This window comes from Manis javanica, chromosome 2 (assembly GCF_040802235.1).
Source record: "Manis javanica isolate MJ-LG chromosome 2, MJ_LKY, whole genome shotgun sequence".
NCBI lineage: Eukaryota > Metazoa > Chordata > Mammalia > Pholidota > Manidae > Manis > Manis javanica.
Window position 1 is genome coordinate 195,473,437 of NC_133157.1, and position 25,838 is coordinate 195,499,274.

At 37.2% G+C, this 25,838-nt stretch overlaps 1 protein-coding gene across 5 annotated transcripts in view; it reads right to left on the minus strand.

Annotated features, from left to right (window-relative positions):
- CSMD3 (CUB and Sushi multiple domains 3) overlaps window positions 1–25,838 on the minus strand; it is a 1,174,595-nt gene that overhangs the window by 30,522 nt on the left and 1,118,235 nt on the right. For all 5 annotated transcript variants that reach the window (XM_073229983.1, XM_073229982.1, XM_073229981.1 and 2 more), the window contains 2 exons: window positions 13,273–13,452; window positions 11,550–11,723 (listed from right to left, as the gene is read on the minus strand). In XM_073229983.1, the coding sequence (XP_073086084.1) occupies window positions 11,550–11,723; window positions 13,273–13,452 (354 nt within the window). The remainder of the gene's footprint in view (window positions 1–11,549; window positions 11,724–13,272; window positions 13,453–25,838) is intronic.

Consider the following 25,838-nt stretch of genomic DNA (forward strand, 5'->3'; position numbering starts at 1 on the left):
GATTTTATTCCTGTTGTTATTGTATGTTATTAGTCTGGTTATAGTGCTCCAGTTTTCTTGCACTGGAGCCATTGTGGAAGATGGGGAGTGAGTAGATTATGAGGTGAGATTTATGTAGGGGTGGGTTGTGGGTAAAACTGCAATATTTCCAGAATCTCTCACCTGGCTTTGTGCATCTCCATATCAATAGGTGTATCCAAGGGGTGAGAGAAGTAGTCCATTTCCATATCGATAGGTGATTACAGGGGTTGGGGGAGCAAGGGTATACCTGGACCAGAGAGGTTTGGTGTGTTCCTTTTTACAGCTGGGTCATGAGAAACACGTGTGAGCAGCAGTGGATGACTGCTTGTAAGCAATAAATGGGTTTCTCCCACTTTGTTTCTCCCTTTGACTGATTTTGGCTTCAAAGGTAATTTGCCCCCAGCTGGCAACTTATTTTCCACTGGAGATTACAGACCATAAAATGCATCATCCAAACCAGGACACTTTTGGGGGTGAGTGCAGGGCACTAACTGGACAGGACACCTCCCAGGACAACAGGAATAAACTATGAATGCTCCAAGAAAACTAGAATGTATGAATACCCTTATAATAGAATACCTCAGCCTTAAATTCAAGGCTCAAAGACCTTCCCTAAAAAATCAAGACTACAGGAGTAACTTGAATTTTCAAACCTCGTTTTAGGAATTTTATTTTTCTTTTTAAAACAGTTACAATTAAAAGTAATCGTTAAGTAAATATTTCAAAATGAATTGGGGAAAAACTTCAGAGTAAAGTAATCCAGGTAAAACACATTTTTCTGTGTTGTGTTCTGTTCTAACTTTCACCATTTCTTAGATATTGTAAACCTTAGAGCTACTTGGCATCTAAGCTCCATCTAGTGAGATAACATCAAAGTCTAGGGCCAGGGTATTTGTCTTATTAATCTTTGTATCTCCAACACATTTTTAACTCATTGGATATTTCCTCAGTAACCACTGTCAATGGGCATTTCAGCTTTAGCAGCAGGTTCTATGCTAAATTATTCTATAACCTACTTTCTGAAGCACTTCTTTTGCATAATTCAATAGTATTTTATTATTATTTTCATTTTAATAGAGCCAAAAATAAAACATCATATTAAGTTAATTTATTGATTGAGATTTTTTTCAGTCATATAAGACAACTGTACTATAAATTCATCTCTGGAATATCTCCTTGTCCCTACCTATTCTGAAGAAGTCATGGAATATGAAGTCTTATTTAGAACATTCCAAGATGATCCTTAGCATAAATCAGAGTTTTAAGGGCAAATTTGTGTGACATCAACCTTGAGGCATTAGAACAGACTTACTATAATTAATCATATTGCTGAGAGAGGGTTTCAAGTGCTTAAACTGCAGTCTTAACAGATTACAACATAGTAGTAAATTGGGGGAGATTTATTCTCATGCTTAATATAACTGGTTAGTAATATCTCCCTGGAACAAATGTGCTATGAATGATCTGAGGGACCATCAGGCATGCCTGGTATTTGCAATCATTTCATAGGAAGCTCTTCATATAACCTATGCAAAGTATACCTAATAGTCTGTCTTCAATTAGTCATTATAATTATAAAATATGAATATTAAATACATATATATAATTTTATACTAAAATATGTGATTCATTCAAGAGACTATGCATAAAATATACAAATGTCACCACATTATGAAAGAAGTATCCATGAGCCCAACACCCAACATTGTCAATACTTTACTTTTGATTAATTATTTTATTGAAGTATAGTTATATATATAATATATATATTATATTGGTTTCTAGTATATAACATTAGTGACTCAACAGTTATATACATTAGTAAATCCTCATCCCTACTAGTATAGTTATTGTCAATGTAGAAAGGTGTTACAGAACTATTGACTATATTGTCTATGCTGTACTTTAATCCCTGTGACTAATTTATATTATGATTGAGATTTTGTGCCTGCTTATCTGCCTCACCCACCTCATTTCTCATCCCATCCCCTTCCCCATGGTGTCCCTCCCAGATAGTGTCCCTTTTCACAGTCCCATAACAGACCCTGTGTCATCCTGAATTCTAGGTTTCACTTCTCATTTCTGTACATTTCTTGATAATTTTACCACATTCATGTACATGCTTACATATTGAATTGTTTAGTTTTACCACTAAAAACAATGCTGATGTTAGTATTCTTATACATGTCTCCTTATGTACACATACAAAAATTTGTGTAGCACATATACTAACAAATAAGATTTCTGGGCCACAGATTCCACACATCTTTAACTTCATTGTATAATAGCAGATAGGTTTGCAAATGGTTGTGTCAATTTACACATCCATCATGAGTATATAGAGGTTGACATTCTCCACATCTTCACAAACACTTGCTGTTGTCGAGTTGTGTTTTTTTCAGTCTGATGGTTAGGAAATAGCTATCCATGTCTTTTGTACACTTTTATTATTTTCTCTTTTTTATCTTAGATATTTTTACATGTTCTATATACTATTGTAATTTTTCATGCATAATGATTAAAATATCTAAGTTTATACAGTCAGAATCAGATATTTCTAAATATAATGTTTATATCTCATATGTACAATGATATATTTTAAGTTCACATATAAGAAATTTTAAAATTTTAATATAGCTGAATTTTTCCAGTTTTTCATTTATGGTGTGGACTTTTTGATTCTTATCTTAAAAATGCATTCTTACCCCAAGGTCATTTAGATAGTATCTTAAAAATTTTAAATTTAAGTCTTTAATGAATCTGGCATTGATTTGATATTTTGTGTGAGATAGAGAGTATGTTCATGTATGTGTCAGTGTGTGCGTAAACTAATTGCCTTGCACCATTAATTGAAATGGCCATTCTTTCCCACTAACATGTTATATAATATTTCAAGTATCAATAAGTGATTCTGTGCTCTCTACAACACTGGTTTAATTTCTGTCCCTATAACAAATATCACAGTGTCTTAATTACTATAGCATTCTAAGTTTTGATATCAGCCAAGGACTGCACTACATAGAAGAGAAAAATTAGTGAAGAAAACAAACAAAAATCTCTGCCTCAAGAACCATAAACCATTGGATTAAAGTTGGTGGCATGAGAGGAGAGACAGAGGCTTCCTCCTAAAACTGGATACAATTAGAAAATTTTATTGGTGCAACTAATCCTGAGAGAGCAACAGGAAAGAGGATGACATCAGACTGCACACACCTGGGAAAAGAGCAGACCTCAGTGAACAGGGTAACGTACCAGAGCTGTGACTCCATGGGACCCAAGTGCCTCCCCCACCCAGCCCACTGGTGGGAGGAAGACAAACGGAGCAGGGAGGGAGTGGAAGGCTTGGGACTGCTGAATACCTAGCTCCAGAGATCTGCTCTGGGAGGACAAACCTACATTTCACGGTGCTTTCATGAGACTTGCATGACTACTGGGTTGGAAAGTTAATATAGGCAGAGTTCCTGGGGAGACTGGAATTCTGGCTGCTTGTGGAAAGCAGGGATCCATTTCTGGCTGCTCTGGGATGAAAAATTATACCTGTATAACCAGCCCACTGGCTCAGGCAGTGGAGACAGGCACAGCAGCCAGGAGGCGGGGAACAGCTCGTTCCTACTACCCCCAGTACTGCTCCCCTGTGATCCCTGACATTTCTTCAGGGGCTCAGCAGCTCCAGATTAGAGCTTCTGGACACTATGAAAAGCCAAAGGAACCTTGAAAAGCCAAAGGAACCTTGTCAAGAGTAAAATTGTTAATACAACTCCTGAGGAAGATTTCAATGATATGGACCTCGTGACTCTTCCTGAAAGGGAGTACAAAATAAAAATAATCAACATCCTAATGGAGGTATGGAAAGACATCCAAGAACTCAGGAATGAATTCAGGTCAGAGATCCAATCGTTAAAGACCCCTATGGAGGGTATTAAAAGCAGATTGGATATGGTGGAGGAGAAAATAAATGAAATAGAAACTAGAGAAAAGGAATACAAAGAAACCGAGGCATAGAGAGAAAAAAGGATCTCTACAAATGAAAGAATATTGAGAGAACTGTGTGACCAATCCAAACAGAACAATATTCGCATTATAGGGATACCAGAAGAAGAAGAGAGAGGAAAAGGGATAGAAAGTGTCTTTGAGGAGGTAGTTGCTTTAAACTTCCCCAATCTGGGGAAGGAGATGGACACTCAGGCCATGGAGATCCACAGATCTCACAACACAAGGGACCCAAGGAAAACAACACCAAGACACATAGTAATTAAAATGGAAAAGATAAAGGATAAGGACAGACTGTTAAAAGCAGCCAGAGGCAGAAATAAGATCACATACAAAGGAAAGTCCATCAGACTAACATCAGACTTCACAGGAGAAACCTTACAGGCCAGAAGGGAGTGGCATGATGTATTTAATGCCATGAAGCAGAAGGGCCGGGTACCAAGATTACTTTATCCTGTGAGATTATCATATAAATTTAAAGGAGGGATTAAACAATTTCCAGATAAGCAAATGCTGAGAGAGTTTACCTCCCACAAACCATCTCTGAAGTCTATTTTGGAGGGACTGCTATAGATGGAAGTATTCCTAGGGTTAGCTAGCTGTCACCAGAGATATTAAAATTATGGTAGGGAGGGTGGAGCAGCTGATTGCGAGGCAAATGCAAAACTAGATAGAATATCCCCAAAGCCAATCAAGGGATAGAGAAAAAGTATAGGATCTGATACCTAATATACAAAGAATGAAGGAGAAAGAAAAAGGAGGAGAAATAGAAAAGAACCTTTAGATTGTGTTTGTAACAGCATACTAACTGAGTTAAGTTAGACTCTTAGATAGTAAGGAAAGTAACCTGGAACCTTTGGTAACCACGAATCTAAAGCCTGAAATGGCAATAGGTACATACCTATTAATAATCACCCTAAATGTAAATGGACTGAATGCACCAATCAAAAGACATAGAGTCACTGGATGGATAAAAAAAACAAGACCCATCTATATGCTGTTTAGAAGAGACCTCAAACCCAAAGACATGCACAGACTAAAACTCAAGGGATGGAAAAAGATATTTCATGCAAACAATAGGCAGAAAAAAACAGGTGTTGCAGTACTAGTATCAGACAAAATAGACTTCAAAACAGAGGAAAAAACAAGAGATAAAGAAGGACATTACATAATGATAAAGGGCTCAGTCCAACAAGAGGATATAACCATTATAAACATATATGCACCCAACACAGGAGCACTAGCATATGTGAAACAAATACTAACAGAACTAAAGGGGGAAATAGACTCCAATGCATTCATTTTAGGAGACTTCAACAAGCCACTCACCCCAAAGGATAGATCCACTGGGCAGAAAATAAGTAAGGACACAGAGGTACTGAACAACACACTAGAACAGATGGACCTAATAGACATCTATAGAATTCTACATCCAAAAGCAACAGGATACACATTCTTCTCAAGTGCACATGGAACATTCTCCAGAATAGACCACATACTAGCCCACAAAAAAAGCCTCAGTAAATTCCTAAATATTGAAATTCTACCAACCAACTTTTCAGACCACAAAGGTATAAAACTAGAAATAAATTCTACAAAGAAAACAAAAAGTCTCAGATAAACATGGAGGCTTAACAACATGCTCCTAAATAATCAATGGATCAATGAACAAATTAAAATAGAGATCAAGGAATATGTGGAAACAAATGACAACAACAACACAAAGCTCCACATTCTGTGGGACGCAGCAAAAGCAGTCTTAAGAGGAAAGTATATAGTGATCCAGGCATGCTAAAAAAAGGAAGAACAATCCCAAATGAATAGTCTAACATCACAATTATTGAAACTGGAAAAAGAAGACCAAAGGAGACCTAAAGTCAGCAGAAGGAGGGACATAATAAAGATCAGAGAAGAAATAAACAAAATTGAGAAGAATAAAACAATAGCAAAAATGAACAAAACCAAGAGCCGGTAATTTGAGAGAATAAACAAAGTAGATAAGCCTGTAGCCAAACTTATTAAGAGAAAAAGAGTATCAACACAAATCAACAGAATCAGAAATTAGAATGGAAAAATTATGACAGACTCCCAAGAAATACAAAGAATTATTAAAGACTACTATGAAAACCTATATGCCAACAAGCTGGAAAACCTACCATAAATGGACAACTTCCTAGAAAAATACAACCTCCCAAGACTGACCAAGGAAGAAACACAAAAGTTAAACAAACCAATTATGAGCAAAGAAATTGAAACGGTAATCAAAAAACTACCGAAGAACAAAACCCCGGGGCCGGACAGATTTACCTCGGAATTTTATCAGACACACAGAGAAGACATAATACCCATTCTCCTTAAAGTGTTCCAAAAAATAGAAGAAGAGGGAATACTCCCAAACTCATTCTATGAAGCCAACATCACCCTACTACCAAAACCAGGGAAAGACCCCACCAAAAAAGAAAATTACAGACCAATATGCCTGATGAATATAGATGTAAAAATACTCAATAAAATATTAGCAAACAGAATTCAACAGTATATCAAAAGGATCATACACCATGACCAAGTGGGATTCATCCCAGGGATGCAAGGATGGTACAACATTCGAAAATCCATCAACATCATCCACCACATCAACAAAAAGAAACACAAAAACCACATGATCACCTCCATACATGCTGAAAAAGCATTTGACAAAATTTAACATCCATTCATGATAAAAACTCTCAGCAAAATGGGTATAGAGGGCAAGTACTTCAAAATAATAAAGGCCATATATGATAAATCCACAGCCAACATTATTCTGAACAGCGAGAAGCTGAAAGCTTTTCCTCTGAGATCGGGAACAAGACAGGAATACCCACTCTCCCCACTGTTATTTAACATAGTACTGGAGGTCCTAGCCATGGCAATCAGACAAAACAAAGAAATACAAGGAATCCAGATTGGTAAAGAAGAATTTAAACTGTCACTATTTGCAGATGACATGATATTGTACATAAAAATCCTTAAAGACTACACTCCAAACCTACTAGAACTGATATTGGAATACAGCAAAGTTGCAGGATACAAAATTAACACACAGAAATCTGTGGCTTTCCTATACACTAACAATGAACCAACAGAAAGAGAAATCAGGAAAACAACTCCATTCACAATTGTATTAAAAAGAATAAAATACCTAGGAATAAACCTAACCAAAGAAGTGAAAGACCTATACCCTGAAAACTACAAGTCACTCTTAAGAGAAATTAAAGGGGACACTAACAAATGGAAACTCATCCCATGCTCGTGGCTAGGAAGCATTAATATCGTCAAAATGGCCATCCTGCCCAAAGCAATATACAGATTTGATGCAATCCCTATGAAACTACCGGCAACATTCTTCAACAAACTGGAACAAATAGTTCAAAAATTCATATGGAAACACCAAAGATCCCGAATAGACAAAGCAATCCTGAGAAAGAAGAATAAAGTAGGGGGGAATCTCACTCCCCAACTTCAAGCTCTATTATAAAGCCATAGTAATCAAGACAATTTGTTAATGGCACAAGAACAGAGCCACAGACCAGTGGAACAGATTAGAGACTCCAGACATTAACCCAAACATATATGGTCAATTAATATTTGATAAAGGAGCCATGGACATACAATTGTGAAACGACAGTCTCTTCATCAGATGGTGCTGGCAAAACTGGACAGCTACATGTAGGAGAATGAAACTGTACCATTATCTAACCCCATACACAAAAGTAAATTCAAAATGGATCAAAGACCTGAATGTAATTCATGAAACCATAAAACTGAGAAAGAAACAGAGGCAAAAACCTCTTAGACATAAACATGAGTGACCTCTTCTTGAACATATCTCCCCGGGCAAGGAAAACAACAGCAAAAATGAACAAGTGAGACTATATTAAGCTGAAAAGCTTCTGTAAAGCAAAAGACACCATCAAGAGAACAAAAAGGTACCCTAAGTATGGGAGAATATATTTGTAAATGACAGATCTGATAAAGGCTTGACATCCAAAATATATAAACAGCTCACACACCTCAAGAAACAAAAAACAAATAATCCAATTAAAAAATGGGCAGAGGAACTGAACAGATTGTTCTCCAAAAAAGAAATACAGATAGCCAACAGACACATGGAAAGATGCTCCACATTGCTAATTATCAGAGAAATGCAAACTAAAACCACAATGAGATATCACCTCATACCAGTAAGGATGGTTACCATCCAAAAGACAAACAGCAACAAATGTTGGCGAGGTTGTGGAAAAAGGGGAACCCTCCTACGCTGCTGGTGGGAATTGAAATTAGTTCAACCATTGTGGAAAGTAGTATGGAAGTTCCTAAAAACACTCAAAATAGACTTACCATTTGACCCAGGAATTCCACTCCTAGGAATTTACCCTAAGAATGCAGCAATCAAGTTTGAAAAAGACAGATGCACCCCTATATTTATCGAAGCACTATTTACAATAGCCAAGAATTGGAAGCAACTAAGTGTCCATCAGTAGATGAATAGATAAAGAAGATGTGGTACATATACACAATGGAATATTATTCAGCCATAAGAAGAAAACAAATCCTATCATTTGCAACAACATGGATGGAGCTAGAGGGTATTATGCTCAGTGAAATAAGCCAAGTGGAGAAAGAGAAATACCAAATGATTTCACTTATCTGTGGTGTATAAGAACAAAGGAAAAACTGAAGGAACAAAACAGCAACAGAATCACAGAACCCAAGAATGGACTAACAGAGGATCGAAGCCTAATTTGGCTACCCAGAAAATGAATTAAGATGTGATATGAAGAACTTATAACATCAACATTCTCTGGAAGAGTCATTCCAGAAGATGATCATCAAAAAACTTCACCAAAGATCCTGGTCCTATTGCAGTTGTACCTGCTTTCATCCCACCGGTTCCCTGGACTTGTGATTGGAATGAAGAAGGCGATATCTAAGCTGGCCTGTGCATACAGTGAAACAACAAATTTGACTGGATCTATACTGTCAGAACTCAACCAAGAATTTGGAGAAGTGCAAGTTGCAGTGCTCCAAAATCTTGTGATTATAGACTATCTACTGTTAAAAGAACATATGGGATGTGAACAGTTCCCAGGAATGTGTTGTTTTAATTTGTCTGATTTTTCTCAAAATATTCAAATTCAGTTAGACAATATCCATGATATCATTGATAAGTTTTCACAAATGCCTAGGGTGCCTAACTGGTTTTCTTGGTTTCACTGGATATGGCTGGTAATTGTAGGTCTGCTTTGTTTATGTAGCTGTATTCCTATTATGTTAATGTGTACATGCAATTTAATTGGTAAGTTAAGACCTATACACGCTTATGTTACACTACAAGAAGATATGTCAAAGAAATAATCAATCTTCCCATGTTTTCTTCCATCTGCTACTTCTATAGCTTCTCTTCTTCCTTCATAATTACAACCCCTAAGTAGAATTCGTGCCTCATATCGAAATTACCGAGTATCATAATTCTTCCAAGTGGTAAAGTTACCTCAAGAGAAATGCTGGGCATAGAAGCCACAGAGCATAAATCTGCAAAAAAGTAAAAAGCTAACCTTTTCAAACAATATTGCTTCTCTCTCACTTACCAATTTTACATTTCCCTGTATGGCCCCGGAAGATAATGGTTAGCCAGAGACGGGTAAGATTCCTCAAGGGAGGAACAACCTAAGACAGGCACAGTTGCAGGGCGCCCATCAGGTAAGAAATTGGGGATCAACAGAGGTGAGGCTTAGAACCTCACCCCCCCCGTTTTGAGAGAAATCTTCTGCATCCGTGGATGTTTTGTTTCCCTTGTCTAGCTTGGATTAATACTTAGTCTATAGGCACACACCTGATCATCTACATTTGCCCTCTTACAGCACTAAACTATGTTTTCTACCTTTATCTTGCATCTACCTACCACTTCAGCATTTTATTATTATTAATAATAATAATAATAATAATAATAATAATAATAATAATGGAGAAATGTCAGATTCACATATAAATCAAGTATGAAAATCAAACAAAAACAAATAATCATAATTCACCTGATTGTTTATAGTTCATGATGCGTGATCAAACCCAAAAGTTTCTGTGATGACTGCCCTTGCACTGTTCACCATGTAAGAACTTATTCAGTATATAAGAACTTGTTCACCATGTAAAAACTTGTCCGTTATGCTTCAGAAGATTGGAGACTGTTGAGAATTAGGCTTGGGGTTGATTAATGATTTTGCATTGAGTCCCCTAAACAGAATTTTATTGTTGTTAACAACCATTTGATCAATAAATATGAGAGATGCCCTCTCAAAAAAAAAAGAAGCATAAACCTGAGTAGAGGATATACAAATAAACAAGATAAGTAAAATGTATAGTGTATTTTAAGGAGGAAAAATTGGGGATGAAAGGAGTCTATTAAGGAGAATAAATAAAGTCTGGCAGGGCAGTATTATGTGTCACCATATAAACTTTTAAATAAGGCGATCAGAGAAGGCAATACTGAGTGAGAAGAGAGATTTGGTAAACAAGCCAAAAGAATAAGAAGAAATTTCCAGGCAAAGTAAATAGTAAATACAAAAGCACTAACACTGAAGCATAGCTGAGTATTCATGGAAAAGTAAGGAGGCCTGTGTGCCTAGAGCAGAGTGGAAGAGGCGGGGAATAGTAGGACAGCATAAAATCAGGAGAAAACAAGGAAAAGGTCATAAGGGCCTGCAGACAATTTGGCTTCTAATCTGAATGAGATGAGAAGGCTCTGGAGGGTTCCAAGCAGTTTAGTGAGTTAGCTCCGCCTAACTTGGAAGCCAAGGGGACAGGCAGAGTGCTCCCCTGCCCCAAAGTGAAAGCAAAGGAAGCCTAGGAACAGAATAGCACTAGACATCTTTGAGCGAGTACTGCCCGCATCACGTGCTGCAATAATCTGTATAAAACAGAAATCTGACTTTTGTTTTGTAATCTTCCAAATTAATCTTGAAGTGACACTTGCTGGAATATAGTATACAGTGATTTCTGTAAACAAACAATAATCTCTTATCTCGCTGCTTACCTTAGTAATTTTAGATATATATTCACAATCATTATCATGGCAAATACCATCATACAAACTTATTTTGAATGTAAATATAGAGGTTTATTGTGGAAGTTATTTGAGGACAATTTAAAACATCAGCTGAGATAAACTGGAGACAAATAAGAATCATTTTCCAACAATATTATTAATCTTAGAGTCTCTATTTTGAAGAATTATTTTGAAAAAAAAAATGTTTGCAAACAAAACAGTTTAGCCTAAAATTAAATTAGAGCAGAAAAAACATAATGGTTGGATTATGTGAAAAATATCATTGGTAAATATGAGTTTTCATTGAATTTTAATAATGCAAAAGACGAAGCTTAACAATCTCATATTTGTTCTACCAAAATTTGAAAATTTTAACAGTTGTAATATCAGTAAGAAAGCTCTTAGACAGTAAAAAATGAGAAAATATAATTTTAAGTATAGAAAATATACTTACGTAAGCACTGTGGTACTTCCCCACTCCAGGTACCATTCCCTACACAGGTCAAAACAGCAGGAAAGGATAGTTCATAGCCTGGAGAACAGATGTAGCTAATGCTAAAGCCCCAGTCAAAATTTGTTCCTTCCAACCTTCCATTAGAGATCTGGGGAGGAGTTGGGCAGGTAACAGCTGCAATTACATTAAAAGTGATTAGACACAGCTGTTGAAATACTCTGTGTATAAAAAAAAAATAAATATCATTAGAAGAAGCATATGTGCTAATTTAACCTTTTGGAGGACAATATGGTGTGACATGTTTAATTCTCCTGGTAGTATTCCCAAAACATCCCTGGAATTAATCCCTCTAGGATGTGACAATTTCTTGGCAACATAATGGCTACTGGTTGTCACAGATTCTCTTACAAAATAACAAGCTGCCTGACATCCAAGGGAAGGCAAACAGAGGGTGACTTTCTATCCAGTATATTGTAGCTGATAAATTATTGGTTTTATATGAAATTATTTTCCAATGGTCTTTAGATAAACTGAAGAGTTGGGTTGTTCCGTATATAGAGTGTCAGCATCATAGCAAGGAATTTGGGTGTAATTCTGTGGCATTTTTGAAACACAGATCATGGATCTTACTAAAATATCCAAATTGGTTCTATTAAACACGAGTCATATGTTAAAGCTTACTGTAGAGTTTTTAGATCCGTTATTAAATTTGAAACATTCACTTAAAAACTTTTGTTGTCCTCAGCAAAGATGGGTTGAATAAAGTGACAGGGATAAAGGGAAAAGGAGGGGTCCAAAATGAAAAATCTAAAAATGAGGAGTGGCTATATTTTGATGACTTTTAATATATACAGATTTTTTTACTTATCTAACATTGTCATTATCAGAAGGAATTAATGATGTATGAAATAACTTCTAAAAAGTTAATACATTTTCATATACTATTTTAATAGTGAACTGATTCAGAATCAAGAAGAAAAAGACACACATTGTAATTATTCTTTTTAGTTAGATTATGTCAGGGAGACATTAAACTGTTAATTCACAGATGTTTAGGAAGATGCCTGAATAAGAAATCTCAATTATTAAAAATCATTATTATTATAAAACAATATACTCTAACACTGCATCTACAGTGTTTCACAAATCAGAACAATATGAAACATTATGAAAATATTTCCAATGGAAAACCAAGTAATGTAAAGTATCCAATCTATGCCTATTTGACTAAAAGATGAATTCTAGAGCAAAGAAAGAGTTTTTCCTTTTCTTCAAGAAAATTTATAGTTCTGTAATTCAGGCTAACTGTTCTCAAATTGTACAAGGTTTTTCTCCACATCTTTGAATTACTTTACCCAAGAGGATCATCAAATTAGTGTTCTAAATCATTAAGGTTATACTCTTTTAAAATTATTCATCAATCAATATAAATAATCATTCTGATTACACCTTAGAGTACATGATATTTCTGTTGTTTTGGCTGCATTACAGTTCATTGTCATTACTCACAAGATATACTGTTTTTCTTGATGTATCATATTTAAATCCTATATATTATAATCTATATGATCTAAAGAGTAAAACTGTAGCAGTCATTTCTCAGTACCAGAAAAACAAGTGCAACAATACAAAGGCACTATTTAAACTTATTTTAAATTTGTATATTAAAAAATAAGTATATGCTGGTTATCACCTACAAATATTGAAGAAATCATTATCATACCTCTACAAGTTGGCATTACTCCACTCCACGTGCCATTAGTTGTACAAGTCCTGATTCTGGAACCATTCAATTCCATTGTATAGCCTGGCTGGCACATGTAAGAAACATTTTGTCCAACCACATAATCATCTCCATATCTCAGTCCATTGGCTGGTATACCTGGGTCTCCACAACTGATTACTGTCAGTATTGGATTAGAAGAGCAGATGGTTAAAGTGGCATGCATTTAATGGAGAGGAGTGGGAAGCATATGGCATACTTAATACATGAGTAGGGAAAATTAGTTATGTTCATTTTTAATCATAAAACATAAGCATATTTAAACCACACACTGGAAATTCCTGATTATTATCAGGTATGCTTATTACAGATGCTATGCATACAAGTGAATAAACTATTTAGATTCCGAAAAGGCTAGGTTAATGTGCTATTACATTATAGGGAACTTTGATGCAGTGATCTCTTTTAACCTCTGTTAGATGATCAGGGAGAAGCCATCCTACAAAATCAAGATTTCTAACATGATATTTGAAATCTATATATTCCTATGTATGGCTACTAAAGATCTCTAATTTATCAGGCTTATTTTTGTACTGACAGCATATTTTCTGCATAGTGATTCAACTAGATATTATAATTACTTTTATTAAAACAATGCTCAGTGCAAAAAATAATTTTCAGTGAATAAATGAAAGAATGAACAAGCTATAAAATATGAATTTATTGTAGATAGGGTGAGATACAAAATTTGTGGACCCAGTCCAAAAGGAAAATGCCACAGGTAAGGACAGGGAAATCAGTTTCTATTCCTACCAACTTATTGCCAATTCAAGTGAAAGAATGTCCTCCAAGACATTGCAGCCTTCACTCTGGAATGCACTTGCTTCCTGGATCAGAGTGAGTGAAGAGGTCTCTGCCAAGTGTTTGGTAAATATGCCCCAGTGCTGCCTGCACAGGAGAGGGACAGCTGCTGCCCTGCTCTGCTCTAAGACCCACAAATGCACCCAACTCCAACCTGCCCCAGCTTGCACCATGTACCCACAAAGAGTGAGGACAGAAGTGCAGCATTAGCCTCCCTCTGCTAATTACATGATGGATCAACTGGGCAGCAAGCATTGGTGGCCCCAGGGCAGGGGTGGGAATGGGGAGATAAGGCAGGGCTGAGGGCTCTGGGTGGCGGAGACCAAAATGTCTGTAGTCTATCCCAGGAGACAGTGAGGCAGGGAGGCTGACTGTGTATGAGCAAAGACTAAAAACCCTCAGCATGTGCTTCACTCTCCCAGTGGACTTAAGCTCCAAACCACAAAAATCAAAGATAAAGTTTTTAAAAGTTTTGAGACACCCATCACAGGGCATGAAACCACAAACACAGGACGTTTTTGAGCAAGAGTTACTATGAGTTTCACTGGTCCATAAAGCTGGCTCTAATTACATATATAATATCATTTATAATTTTACACAATAATTTTCAATAAGATTTGAGACAGCATAGAAAGTAAAAAGAATTCTAAGTGTGACATTTAAGAATAAGGCATAACTGGGAGCCAACATGGCGGTGTGAGTAGGACAGTGGGAATCTCCTCCCAAAAACATATATATTTTTGAAAATACAACAAATACAACTAATCCTAAAAGAGAGACCAGAAGACACAGGACAACAGCCACACTACATTCACATGTGCGAGAGCCCAGCACCTGGTGAAAGGGGTAAGATACAAGCCCTGGCCTGGCGGGACATGAGCGCACCTCCCACCAGCTCCCGGCAGGAGGGAGAGGGAGCCCAGGATTGCTAAACACCCAGCCCAGCCACCCACACCAGAGCACAGACACAGTGCATGCATGGAGGGCTGGAAACTAGGGAAACAGGGCAGCAAGACCTCTGAGCAGGTTCCGAAGCTGATGCCCCTGTGACAAAGAAAAGTGAGTGCTTTTTGAAAGTCTTAAAGGGACAGGGATGTAACAGCTGGACAGAAACAACACAGGTCACAGCCCAGTGGCTGGAAATTATAGGGAAAACTGGGTGCACTAAGCCCCTGAGCAACAGCTCTGAGAACCCTCACAGAAGTAAACAGCCAAACAGACCCCAAGTCCATTACCCCTCTGGGCGCTGTGAAAGCAGAGCAGCCTAATGCTGGCCCCGCCCTCAGAAAGGGAGCTTCCTCCATATCGGCTAGGCAAGACACAAAGACAGAGTCTACACGCAATTACCCAACACAAGCCACTAGGGGTCGCAGTTGTCCCAGTAAAGAAAGGCCAGTAGCAAGTGAAAAGTTTGGTCCTCCCAGACGACAGTCAATAGCACCTGTCAACATGAAAAGGCAAAAAAGTATGATCCAGACAAGACTAACCCAGACAGCTTCGGCATATGCTACATCTTCCCCTGAGAAGGAACCTGGGGAGACAGATTTAACCACTCTTCCTGAAAAAGAATTCAAAACAAAAGTCATGACCATGCTGATGGACTTGCAGAGAAATATGCAAGAACTAAGGAAGGACAATACAGAAATAAAACAAGCTCTGGAAGGACTTCAAAACAGAATGGATGAGATGCAAGAGACCATTAATGGACTAGAAAACAGAAAACAGGAATGCAGAGAAGCTGATGTAGAGAGAGATAAAAGGATCTCCAGGAATGAAAGAATTCTAAGAGAGCTGAGTGACCAATCAAAAAGGAACAATATCTGCATTATAGGGGTACCAGAAGAAGAAGAGAGAGAAAAAGGGATAGAAAGTCTTTGAAGAAATAATTGCCGAAAACTTCCCCAAACTGGGGGAGGAAATGGCCTCTCAGACCATAGAGGTACACAGAACTCCCATGACAAGGGATCCTAGGAGGGCAACACCAAGACACATAATAATTAAAATGGCAAAGATCAAAGACAAGGACAAAGTATTAAAGGCAGGCAGAGAGAAAAAAAGGTTACCTACAAAGGAAAACCCATCAGGCTATCATCAGACTTCTCAACAGAAACCCTACAGGCCAGAAGAGAATGGCATGATATACTTAATGCAATGAAACAGAAGGGCCTCGAACCAAGACTGCTGTATCCATCACGAATATCATTTAAATATGAAGGAGGGATTAAACAATTCCCAGACAAGCAAAAGTTGAGGGAATTTGCCTCCCACAAACCACCTCTACAGGGCATCCTACAGGGACTGCTCTAGATGGGAGCACTCCTAAAAAGAACACAGAACAAAACACCCAATATATGAAGAAGGGAGGAGGAGGAATAAGAAGGGGCAGAAATAAAGATCATCAGACTGTGTTTATAATAGCTCAACAAGCAAGTTAAGTTAGACAGTAAGATAGTAAAGAAGCTAACCCTGAACCTTTGGTAACCACAAAGTTAAAGCCAGCAATGGCAATAAGTACATACCTTTCAATAATCACCCTAAATGTAAATGGACTGAATGCACCAATCAAAAGACACAGAGTAATAGAATGGATAAAAAAGCAAGATCCATCCATATGCTGCTTAGAAGACACTCACCTAAAACCCAAAGACATGCACAGATTAAAAGTCAAGGGATGGAAAAAGATATTTCAGGCAAACAATAGAGAGAAGAAAGCAGGTGTTGCAATTCTGGTATCAGACAAAACAGACTTCAAAAATAAAGAACGTAACAAAAGATAAAGAAGGACATTACATAATGATAAAGGGCTCAGTCCAACAAGAGGATATAACCATTATAAATATATATGCACCCAATACAGGAGAAGCAACATACCTGAAAGAAATACTAACAGAACTAAAGGAGGAAATAGAATTCAATACATTCATTCTAGGAGACTTCAACACACCACTCACTCCAAAGGACAGATCCACCAGACACAAAATAAGTAAGGACACAGAGGCACTGAACAACACACTAGAACAGATGGACCTAATAGACATCTACAGAACTCTACATCCAAAAGCAACAGGATACACATTCTTCTCAAGTGCACATGGAACATTCTCTAGAATAGACCACATACTAGGCCACAAAAAGAGCCTCAGTAAATTCCAAAAGATTGAAATCCTACCAACCAACTTTTCAGACCACAAAGGCATGAAACTAGAAATAAATTATACAAAGAAAGTAAAAAGGCTCACAAACACATGGAGGCTTAACAACATGCTCCTAAATAATCAATGGATGAATGACCAAATCAAAATGGAGATCCAGCAATATATGGAAACAAATGACAACAACAACACAAACCCCAACTACTGTGGGACACAGCAAAAGCAGTCTTAAGAGGAAAGTATATAGCAATCCAGGCATATTTATAAAAGGAAGAACAATCCCAAATGAATAGTCTAATGTCACAATTATTGAAATTGGAAAAAGAAGAACAAATGAGGCCTAAGGTCAGCAGAAGGAGGGACATAATAAAGATCAGAGAAGAAATAAATAAAATTGAGAAGAAAAAAACAATAGAAAAAATCAATGAAACCAAAAGCTGGTTCTTTGGGAAAATAAACAAAATAGATAAGCCTCTAGCCAGACTTATTAAGAGGAAAAGAGAGTCAACACAAATCAACAGTAACAGAAACGAGAAAGGAAAAATTACTACGGACCCCACAGAAATTCACAAAGAATTATTAGAGAGTAGTATGAAAACCTATATGCTAACAAGCTGGGAAACCTAGGAGAAATGGACAACTTCCTAGAAAAACACAACCTTCCAAGACGGACCCAGAAAGAAACAGAAAATCTAAACAGACCAATTACCAGCAACGAAATTGAAGAGGAAATCAAAAAACTACCAAAGAACAAAACCCCCGGGCCAGAGGGATTCACCTCGGAATTTTATCAGACATACAGGGAAGACATAATACCCATTCTCCTTAAAGTTTTCCAGAAAATAGAAGAGGAGGGGATACTCCCAAACTCATTCTATGAAGCTAACATCACTCTAATACCAAAACCAGGCAACGACCCCACCAAAAAAGAAAACTACAGACCAATATCCCTGATGAATGTAGATGCAAAAATACTCAACAAAATATTAGCAAACCGAATTCAAAAATACATCAAAAGGATCGTACACCAAGACCAAGTGGGATTCATCCCAGGGATGCAAGGATTGTACAACATTCAAAAGTCCATCAACATCATCCACCACACCAACAAAAAGAAAGACAAAAACCACCTGATCATCATCATAGGTGCTGAAAAATCATTTGACAAAATACAACATCCATTCATGATAAAAACTCTCAGCAAAATGTGTATAGAGGGAAAGTACCTCCACATAATAAAAGCCATTTATGATAAACACACAGCCAACATTATATTGAACAGCGAGAAGCTGAAAGCTTTTCCTCTGAGATCGGGAACTAGACACTCTCCCCAATGTTATTTAACATAGTACTGGAGGTCCTAGCCACGGCAATCAGACAAAACCAAAAAATAGAAGGAATGCAGATTGGTAAAGAAGAAGTTAAACTGTCACTATTTGCAAATGACATGATACTGTACAGAAAAAAAACTAAAGACTCCACCCCAAAACTACTAGAACTGATATCAGAATACAGTAAACTTGCAGGATACAAAATTAACACACAGAAATCTGTGGCTTTCCTATACACTAACAATGAACCAACAGAAAGAGAAATCAGGAAAACAACTCCATTCACAATTGCATCAAAAAGAATAAAATACCTAGGAATAAACCTAACCAAAGAAGTGAAAGACCTATACTCTGAAAACTACAAGTCACTCTTAAGAGAAATTAAAGGGGACACTAACAGATGGAAACTCATCCCATGCTCATGGCTAGGAAGAATTAATATCGTCAAAATGGCCATCCTGCCCAAAGCAATATACAGATTTGATGCAATCCCTATGAAACTACCAGCAACATTCTTCGATGAACTGGAACAAATAATTCAAAAATTTATGTGGAAACACCAAAGACCCCGAATAGCCAAAGCAATCCTGAGAAAGAAGAATAAAGTAGGGGGGATCTCACTCCCCAACTTCAAGCTCTACTATAAAGCCATAGTAATCAAGACAATTTGGTACTGGCACAAGAACAGAGCCACAGAGCAGTGGAACAGATTAGGGACTCTAGACATTAACCCAGACATATATGGTCAATTAATATTTGATAAAGGAGCCATGGACATACAATGGTGAAATGACAGTCTCTTCAACAAATGGTGCTGGCAAAACTGGACAGCTACATGTAGGAGAATGAAACTGGACCACTGTCTAACCCCATATACAAAAGTAAACTCAAAATTGATCAAAGACCTGAATGTAAGTCATGAAACCATTAAACTCTTGGAAAACATCATAGGCAAAAACCTCTTAGACATAAACATGAGTGACCTCTTCTTGAACATATCTCCCTGAGCAAGGAAAACAACAGCAAAAATGAACAAGTGGGACTATATTAAGCTGAAAAGCTTCTGTACAGCTAAAGACACCATCAATAGAACAAAAAGGAACCCTATAGTATGGGAGAATATATTTGAAAATGACAGATCCGATAAAGGCTTGACGTCCAGAATATATAAAGAGCTCACATGCCTCAACAAACAAAAAGACAAATAACCCAATTAAAAAATGGGCAGAGGAACTGAACAGACAGTTCTCCAAAAAAGAAATACAGATGGCCAACAGACACATGAAAAGATGCTCCAAATCGCTAATTATCAGAGAAATACAAATTAAAACTACAATGAGGTATCACCTCACACCAGTAAGGATAGCTGCCATCCAAAAGACAAACAACAAATGTTGGCGAGGCTGTGGAGAAAGGGGAACCCTCCTACACTGCTGGTGGGAATGTAAATTAGTTCAACCATTGTGGAAAGCAGTATGGAGGTACATCAAAATGCTCAAAAAAGACTTACCATTTGACCCAGGAATTCCACTCCTAGGAATTTACCCTGAGTACACAGCAATCAAGTTTGAGAAAGACAGATGCACCCCTATGTTTATCGCAGCACTATTTACAATAGCCAAGAATTGGAAGCAACCTAAATGTCCATCAATAGATGAATGGATAAAGAAGATGTGGTACATATACACAATGGAATACTACTCAGCCATAAGAAGAGGGCAAATCCTACCATTTGCAGCAACATGGATGGAGCTGGAGGGTATTATGCTCAGTGAAATAAGCCAAGCAGAGAAAGAGAAATACCAAATGATTTCACTCATCTGTGGAGTATAAGAACAAAGGAAAACCTGAAGGAACAAAACAGCAGCGGAATTACAGAACCCAAGAATTGACTAACAGGTACCAAAGGGAAAGGGACTGGGGCGGATGGGTGGGTAGGAGGGATAAGGTGGGGGGAAGAAGAAGGGGAGTATTAAGATTAGCATGCATGGGGGGGTGGGAGAAAGGGGAGGGTTGTATAAGACAGAGAAGACAAGTAGTCATTCTACAACATTTTGCTATGCTGATGGACAATGACTATGAAGGAGTTTATAGGGGGGACCTAGTATAGGGGAGAGCCTAGTAAACGTAATATTCATCATGTAAGTTTAGATTAATGATAAAAAATAAAGAAAGAAAGAAAAGGGTGATTACTCCCTGATAGGATAAAACTAACTGTAAATCATCGATTAATGCATGCTTTAAATATCCTTAATTTTGATCAATTAAAGGGTGTCAGATGATCGGCTATGGAGGTACATTTTTCTGACAATATTCCTTTCTTGAAAAAAAAAAAGAAAAAAGAAAAAAAAGCAGTTCCTGTGTGGTGACCTCCAATGAGTTCTACATAATGGTATAAAGGGCATATAAAAGTGTAGGCAAAAGGTCTGTTTGTGTTTATACAGAGGATCAAAGCCTAATTTGGCTACCCATACAATGAACTAAGATATGATACAAAAAAGAACTTCCAACATCAGCACTCTCTGGAAGACTCATACCAGAAGATGATCATCAAAAAACCCCAACAAAGATCCACGCGCTGCTACAGCTGTAGACATACTCATCCCACTGGTTCCTGGCCATGGGAATGAAGAAGGAGATATCTAAGCTGGCCTGTGCATACAGTAAAACAACAAACTTGACTGGATCTAGACTCTTGGAACTCAACCAAGAATTAGGAGAAGTGCAAATTGTAGCACTCCAAAATCTTACAACTACAGACTATCTACTGTTAAAATAACACATGGGATGTGAACAGTCCCTAGGAATGAGTTGTTTTAATTTGTCTGATTTCTCTCAGACTGTCCAAGCTCAGTTGGACAATACCCACCATATCATAGATAAGTTTTCATAAATGCCTAAGGTGCGTAACTGGTTTTCTTGGTTTCACTGGAGATGGCTGGTAATTATAGGTCTGCTTTGGTTATGTAACTGTACTCCTATTATGTCAATGTGTGTGCGCAATTTAATTAGTAGTTTAAAACCTATACATGCTGAAGTTATTCTACAAGAAGATATGTCAAGGAAATAATCAATCTTCCTATGTTTTCTTCTGCCTGCTACTTCTATAGCTTTTCTTCTTCCTTCCTAATTACAACCCTTAAATAGAATTCGTACCTCACATCAAATTTACAGTGTATCATAATTCTTCCAAGTGGTAAATATACCTCAAGACAAATGCTGGGCATAGAAGCCACAGGGCATAAATATGCAAAGAAGTAAAAAGCTAACCTTTTCAAACAATAAGGCTTCTCTCTCACTTACCAACTTTACATTTCCCTGTGTGGCCCTGGAAGATGACTGGTTAGCCAGAGACGGGTAAGATTCCTCAAGGGAGGAACAACCTAAGGCAGGCACAGTCGCAGGGAACCCATCAGGTGAGAAACTGGGGATCAACAGAGGTGAGGCGTAGAACCTCACCACCCCCTGTTTTGAGAGAAATCTTCTGCATCCGTGGATGTTTTATTGCCCTTGTCTAGCTTGGATTAACACTTAGTCTACAGGCACACACCTGATCATCTACATTTGCTCTCTTACAACACTAAACAATGTTTTCTACCTCTATCTTGCATCTACCTACCACTGCAGCATTTTATTAAAAATAATAATAATAAAGAGAGAAATGTGGTATCCACATATAAATCAAGTATAAAAATCAAATGAATATTCATGTTTGAACTGATTGTTTATAGTTCATGATGCATGACCAGAACTGAAAGTTTCTGTGATGACTGCCCTTGTACTGTTCACCATGTAAGCACTTATTCACTATCTAAGAATTTGTTCTCCATGTAAGAACTTGTTCGTTATGCTTCAGAAGATTGGAGACTGATGAAAATTAGGCTTGGGGTGGATTAATGATTGTGCATTGAGCACTGACTCCCCTATACAGAATTTTATTGTTGTTAACAACCATTTGATCAATAAATATGAGAGATGCCCTCTCAAAAAACAAACAAAAAAAAAGTACAGACTTCCAATTGTAAAATAAATAAGTAACCGGGATGTAATGTATAGCATAAGGAATATAGTCAAAATATTGTAACAACTTTGTATGGTGATAGCTGGTAGCTAGAATTATCATGTATATAAATGTTGAATCACTGTGTTGTACACCTGAAACTAATGTAATACTGTGTGCCAACTACCCTTCAATAAAAAAAAATAAAAAAAAAATAAGGCATAACTGAGATTACATATAAACCACAAAAGCACTTGCTGTTTTGAGGCATGTGATTTATGCATAATTTGGGCAATAAATTGTCTAAAAGCTTTCTGATGGCTATGAGAAAAAGGAAAGCACAGAAGGTTACACTTTTTATTGTCTGGAGATTTAAAAAACCATGTTTACTCACTTATTGTTTTTGTTTTGTTTTGTTTTTCTTTTGAATCTTTTTGTTCATAAAAGGGTAAATAATTTCACCAGGTAAATTTAAGTTATAGCCTCTCAGTTTTATTTATTCTTCCCAGTATTTTGGAAGTCTAAGGTTAAAGACTAAAAATAGATTAAGGCATGGAAGACCTAATAGCACTTCAAATACACTATATTTGTTAACTTACCATTAGAAATTATGAATGTAAAAATTTATTTCATACTATTCTAATATGTTGAGCCTAAGAAGATTTAAGACCATGAATAATGGCATTTTAATTAAAGAATAATATTCATGGCACTCCACCTGATAATTCTTGGATCCCTTGAGACAGTTTGCTGAAATCACATTCATTGAGAGTTCTAACTCCTAATAAGAGTTCTGCATATCAGATGACTTTTGTTCCTTTAGTTATTATAGAGGAAAGGACTTTTAAAATTATACAACTGAGTTGAACAGGAAATCAAGTCCTGCCTATTTACCAAGAATATGTTATTTCTTTTAATAGTCGGTAAATTTACAACAATATAAGAATGAGTATAAGCCTTTATTTTATTTTACCTTATATTATTTTATATTTTTAATGCAGATTACAGTTAAGAAGAAAACTAAAGAGAACACCTACAAATTGTTATTTTCTGAGCAGCACTTTACAAACTGATCTGGAATCCTGGCAAGAAAGGCCAGCTAACCCGGCTGTAAAGCACGTGAGCTGAGATGAAGCCACAGAGAGGACAGAGGGTTTATTTTACGGAGGCACTAGGAAGAGTTTGTATATCATAGCAGCATCATGAATGAAATGCCTGACTACAACAGCTTTGGAGGGATTTGTTTGGTGGCTTCCCAAAGAAGCAAAGGCCAGTCAAAGAGGCAGTTTCCCATAGCAACAGCCTTTGTAAACAGCACCTGCTCCATAAGTCAGTTCATTCACCACCAGTTTGTTTTCAGCAATAAAAAGAGGCTTTTGGTTTTTTCAGGCAAAACCTTAGAATAGTGGCTCTTAAAGCCTTTACCCTAAAATTCATAGACATGAGTGCATGACAGCAGGGTGCTGTGGTTCATTGCAAGAAATCTTTTCTAAAGTCAGCAAAACCCCTAAGCACACAGCACATCCCCATCCAGGCATACATCCCATACCCACCGACACCGCCCCCAATAAACTCCATGAAGACAGTTATTCTGTTTCTTTCCTCTACTTCTGTATTCTAAGAGCCTAATCTGGTGCTTTATAAAAGATTACGTCATTATAAAAGATTAAGTAAATATTTGTTTAAATAATAAATGGGTGTATGAGTAAGGAATGATTAAATAGTTCAAATGCTCAAAAACACAAAAATTGTTGTAAAGATTTGAATTTGTTTTGTGAGGGGTTTTCTCTCTAGCTTTTATCACATAATTGATGCTGTGGTATAGAGAGTCCTCTGAGACCTGAGCAAACAAGCCATCGTGTGTTAAGCAGCCATGCTAGGTCAAGCTGCAGGGTCACATTCCTTTGTACCAGAGAAGACCCTCCCTCTTTGTTCTGACACCAAGGTGAGGCTTAAAGAATGTGAAAATATCTAGTAGTCAAGGAAATACTAAGGGCAAGGGCTCCAGGCTTGCCTGTGTTCCTCCCCACAGCACTAGCATACCTTTGATTGTTCCCTGCACATAATTATTCCACTGTTTCCAATAAAAGCTTAATTTAACGGGGTGAAAGATGGGTTGCTAGTGTGAGTGCTGACTGCATCCTGTCCAGTACACAGTAAGTAACCACTAATAAATACTCGTTTTTTTTGCCAAAGTAGATCTGTCAGCCATCCTTTGGCCTCTCAGTTCTGATGAAGGTGCTCCTACGTCTCCCCTGGGAATTCATGCAATAGATGGCCATTTGGTGTTATTTATGATAAATCTAAGTAGGTAATCTCTATGTTAAAAATAAAACATAATTATGGTTATTCTGATCTATGTCACTTCAAAACTAACTTTTCATTCAACTTCTTAATAAGCATTATAAACATGCATTTTTAAATAAAATAGGATCATATTACCCACACTTTTATAACAAAATTCATATCAGTAAGGGACATACTTGCTGAGGCATCATTACACATATGCTTTGCCAGGTTTCAAGCCCGGAACAGAATTCTACAACAGCAGAATAAAGTTCCAGAAAGGTGGTCAAACCATTTCTCTGATAGTGTTTCTAATTTTACAAAATCTCATAATTCAAAAACTGGTTTCTTTTTTATATCTCAGTAACGTAGTTTCTCTCAACCTTAACCTCAGCACTATTGATATTTGGGACCAATTAATTTTTGACTGTGGGAAACTGTTCTATCCAATAAGCATGTTTAGCTTTGACCTACCTGCACGTGCTAACACTGACAGCATACTCCACTCACTTGCACTGTCACAGCCAAAACATGTCTCCAGACTTTGCCTAGTGTCCCCTCAGAAGTGAACTCACCCCCGCTGGAGAACCACTACAGTGAGGGATAGCTCCCTCTCTCCCTGAAGGGATTTAGATGACTTTAGCTTGACTTCATGCTGGGTTATTCCCCAGCTTTCTCTTGTGTAAGACTAGCCTCATCTCCCTGACCTTTCCTCTACAAACCAACAAACTCCCAAAAAAACAAAACCTTTGAGAACTCTCAGATTGGTAACAGATATTCAGTAAAGGATCATTTCTATCCTGGTTATTTGGAGCAAAAGTCTTAGATTTATTTATCCCTGGATCTGATTAAGTATGCTGTCCCTGGCTCAAATGCAAGACCTGCCAGATGCAGGGCATTAATAATTTTGGAAGAAGTCCTGGTAGATTTAAAAAG